The 4,516-nt window shown below is 31.7% G+C and overlaps 1 protein-coding gene across 1 annotated transcript; it reads right to left on the bottom strand.

Moving 5' to 3' along the window:
- Positions 1–511: 511 nt before the first annotated feature.
- On the bottom strand, positions 512–2,999 carry LOC131050762 (2-alkenal reductase (NADP(+)-dependent)). Its single transcript, XM_057985020.2, has 6 exons — positions 2,616–2,999; positions 2,320–2,494; positions 2,027–2,193; positions 1,362–1,444; positions 1,139–1,265; positions 512–1,044 (listed from the first exon to the last, which is right to left on the bottom strand). The coding sequence occupies exons 1-6, from the start codon at positions 2,856–2,858 to the stop codon at positions 787–789; spliced, it is 1,053 nt and encodes a 350-aa protein (XP_057841003.2). The 5' UTR covers positions 2,859–2,999; the 3' UTR covers positions 512–786.
- Positions 3,000–4,516: the final 1,517 nt, after the last annotated feature.

Raw genomic sequence — 4,516 nt, forward strand, 5'->3', positions numbered from 1 at the left:
GTCTTGGAAGAAAACATGATGACTCCAACCAATCCTAACTAAAGAAACAAATAAAGAGATTTTGATTATTGGTTAAAATAAAATTTGATTTGAATATCAATTATACAAAATTACACATCATTACAATGCACCTACAACACTCCACAAAATGGTGCAATACCACGATATAAAAGTACAACATATATTCTCCTACACTCAAATAGATAAAATTCCCTAAAACTAAATACTTTAAATGAAAATGATACCTTCCAAAAACAATAAAATGCAATTCATGTATCCACGTACAACGAGCCAATAGAGATTTAAATTTGTGAAACTAGTTTTCTTAATGGATGCACTTTAGCTTTAACAATTTTTTATTTATTTAATCACAACAATCGATTGCTATATTTTTGTGTCGTACAAGATTTGAACTCAGCACCATCTAGGTGTCTACCACATAGGCTTTACAAATTAAATCAGTTGTTATTAGATAAATAAAATGACCTCTATTCTCCAACACACATCAAAATAAAAGACAAAACTGAATTATCGTTATAAGCTGATATATTTGAATGAATCTGCAGGCTCTTCTCAATTTTTGGATTAAAAATTGCCTATTTGTATGATTGAATTACAAGAACAATAGTAGACTTTTCCACAGGCCACAGAAGTTTCTTTCTCCCACACAATTGCTCTAGGTTCCCTAATAGAGAATATTATATTTTAATATGGAGAATTTCAGTGGGATTTGAACCTTAAGAAAGTTCCAAACACATTTCTTAAATGAAAAACTCATTTTTCTTATTACTTGGGCGTGAGCTGAACTAGAGTTTTTCCTATATTCCCCCCACTAAACAGAGAATTGAATGCTTCCAAGAAGCTCTCAATTCCCACATGCACATCTTCTCTGTATTTGATCTTACCTTGCTGCATATAACCTCCTACCTCCTTCACAAACTCCTCCATACAATGGAAATACTCAACCACAGTAAACCCTTGCATTTTCCCAGATTTTCCTACCAAGTTGATAAGGTTTCTCACTCCATAACTTTCCTTCCAATCCTGCGATGTACAGTGCATCAGATTCATCCATAGCATTGGTACTCTCCATAAAGTTGATCAACTCCAAAACTCTCAGAAATAATTTTTGCCTAACCTGGTTATATTGAGAGATCATTCCACATAGGGGGATCCTAGCTTTCATATTGATGTGGTTGAGAACAGTCTCCAGCATTTTCCCTCCCACATTTTCAAAGTAAATGTCTATTCCCTTTGGAAAGTACCTGCTCAGTAGTTATCTAACAATGAATTGTTATTCAAGTAAAAATAATTGAAATCTCTTTATACATTATTACACGTTCATCACTCCTTGTACTTACTTGGACAGTGCTGCATCCCAATCTGTCTGAGTCTTGTAATTGAAGGCGTCATCAAATCCAAACTCTTCCTTCAACATCTTCACCTGTCAATATTTTAAAATAGTTTTGAAAGATTTAGGGTTAGAAGTGGTGTCCAACACAGTTCTCGACAGTTAGAATAGTTAGACTCAAAACCAGAACCTGCTGTTTAACGCATAAGAACTTACCATTTTACTGAAAAAATGTTTGTGCTGAGATTAGTTCACCATTACAATTGACCTCTATATCCATGGCATCTTATAGCTCTTGTCTGTAATGGAATGTTTCTCTACTTTACTCTGTCTTAATAGATTTAAATTCCTTGGGGCAGGACAAATGGGTGTTCAGGTTTTGAAAAATTAATTTCTTATTAACAAACAAACTACTTACTGCAAATCAATCTTCCTACCAATCAAACTAAAACATATAAACTATGGAAATCTAAAATCATAACCATCAAACAGATCTCGAGATGTTCTAGAAAACAGTCAAGATCACAATTTGTTTATAACCATATCTTCCTAGGTTTATGTGAAAATTCTTAGAACAGAACAATCTATCCTTAACAAGTTCCAAAAAAAAATTTAATGGTTTTTTAACCAGGCTAAAAGTTTAAATAAAAATTGCAGATGATCAGGAGAGATCACCTTTTGGTCACTACCAGCACTGCCAACAACGCGGCAGCCTTTGATTTTAGCCAATTGCCCCACTAAGAGTCCCACTGCCCCTGCTGCAGCTGAAACCAGCACTTCATCTCCAGGTTTTGGTTCTCCAACTAACAATATACCCGCCCATGCAGTCAAACCCACAGTCCCTGCTCAAATCCACACAGAACCTTGAACCCTCAAGAGAAGCCTTCTTGAATACTTACAAGAAGTAACAAAACTTAAAATGATAGAAAACCCTAAATGTTAATTTCAACAGAATGATAGATCAGTACCCAGAGGCCCCAAATAATCAGAGGGTTTAAACAGATTTGTGTCAAGCTTTCTCAATGCTGATCCTTCTACTATGGTGTACTCTGACACTTGATACATCCCAGTAACCACATCACCAACTTCAAATCCAGAATTGGCAGAAAAAACTACTTTCCCCACCATTGGAGAAGTGATTGGCTGTACAAAAAGCAATTCATTTTACTGTATTGAACCTTAAAACATCTCAACAATTGCAGTTTTTTTGAAATGTCAATTAGAATACATTGAGAAGTAAACAACATTGAAAGAAACACAAAACCTCATTTAATTTGAAGGTATCGAAATAAAGTGCCCTGGCGGGTTCTTTAATGAGCCACCTGATATATGGATCCACTGAGACCCACATATTCTGCACAGTAACTTCTCCTTCTTTGCATCCATTAATGTTGAAATTGGATTCTCTAATTTTCAGATGATCATCTGTAACAGGCCCTTCCTCAGTGTAAGAAACTAATACCAACTCTCTGTTTTTTACCATGTGCTCCATGCTTCCATACATCATCTGGTTTGCGCCCCCATATTTGTAGCAGGGGAGGCCAAAAATCAACAACCAACCAAATGGTCTACTTTTAGCCACGTTCTTCTTGTGATGTCTGGTTAGCTTCTGTTTTTTTTTTTTTCAATTTTTGTTAGTTATTTTACTGCAATTACTAATATGTTGTGTTCAAACAATAACAATAAAACAAAGTTTATAGTATTGATATATTTAGGTCGCTTTGGAAATGGAGAAATGAAAATTGTATACAATTTTTTTATTCATTTAATTTATTTTTTATCAAATAAAATATGATAGTAATTTGTTTAATTGTTTTTAAATTTGTAGCATTTTTTTCAGAATTGTGCATTTAATCTTTGTGTCTATTTGTTTTATTACTAATTATTTTATGTCACTTTCTTATTTTATTTATTGTACTATTCCATAAATGAAATTATTTTTTATTTAAAAGATTGTGTGTCAATGATTACACTTTTTAAAATCACTTTTGAGACTATTTTAATTTATTGAAAAGAAGAAATAGAGAAAATATGAGAACTTGTGATTGTAATAATTATTAAGAACAAGTGAAATAAAAATAATAATTCTTAACTTTTTGTAATGAAAAAACTCAACGTGAAACTCGAAGGCAATGTCAAGTCTAATTATTATAAACTTATACATGATTCAATGAAAGTGACACATTCAACTTGTAAAAACAAAATATATAAAAATATTTTACATTTTATTATTGGGTAAGTGCATAAAGATGAAAGATGAGGGGCCAAAATATATAAAAAATATTTTACATTTTATTATTGGGTAAGTGCATAAAGATGAGGGACCAAAATATATAAAAATATTTTACATTTTATTATTGGGTAAGTGCATAAAGATGAGGGGCCAAAATATATAAAAAATATTTTACATTTTATTATTGGTTAAGTGCATAAAGACGAGGGACCAAAAAGGGATCTTAAATGGCCACTTTTTTCAGAAATCAACAAAAACTGATCTTATATGAGAAATTGAAGATAGCTAAAGAGTCTAGTGCTCTGAATCTACTTTCTAAAGTAAATTTTTTTTTTGGAAAATGGTGGAGATTAACAGGTTTAGAAGTGGGTTAATAGAAAGTGCTCATGTTTTTATCAAAAATCACTTCGGTGAAAAGTTAGCTAACACTAGGTGTAGCTTATTACTATTTTAATTTTATTTTTAATACACACAAATTTTCAAAGTGGACACATCCTAAAAAATAGAAAATTGAGCATGCTCCTCTAAACTTTGTGGAAACTTATCGAAAATTAAAAAAAAAAGTTTGAATGTGTGTAGAATGGAGTCTAGTTTCTAATTTTTGAATTTTTTTTTTGAAATTTTGATGAACAAGTAAAAAATAAGATAAAAAATACTATACATAGGTTTTTGAAAAAAATGAATACATTGGCAAAAATTAAAGATGAAAATCTTAACATATTTCGAATGTGAAAAAAAATTATATGGTTAGAAAGCTAAGAGAGAGAAGAACATTATTGTGGTACTTATTTAAGTTTGATTGGAAGACATGCAAACCTAATGGAGAGCATGCTTGATACTGTGTCATTTTTCTAGCATTATCATAAACAAATCTATAGTCATTGACAAGTCAATACAAACTTTTGGGTTGGATGCTCAAGACAAATCCAAAC

This window comes from Cryptomeria japonica, chromosome 4 (genome assembly GCF_030272615.1).
Source record: "Cryptomeria japonica chromosome 4, Sugi_1.0, whole genome shotgun sequence".
Classification (NCBI taxonomy): domain Eukaryota; kingdom Viridiplantae; phylum Streptophyta; class Pinopsida; order Cupressales; family Cupressaceae; genus Cryptomeria; species Cryptomeria japonica.

Coding starts and splice junctions, on each gene's coding strand:
- LOC131050762 (XM_057985020.2), bottom strand. CDS start 2,858: ATGATGTATGGAAGCATGGAGCACATGGTAAAAAACAGAGAGTTGGTA. Junction 2,194..2,319: donor TGATTATTTGGGGCCTCTGG/GTACTGATCTAT, acceptor GGATTTGAGCAG/GGACTGTGGGTTTGACTGCA. Junction 1,045..1,138: donor TGATCTCTCAATATAACCAG/GTTAGGCAAAAA, acceptor TGTACATCGCAG/GATTGGAAGGAAAGTTATGG.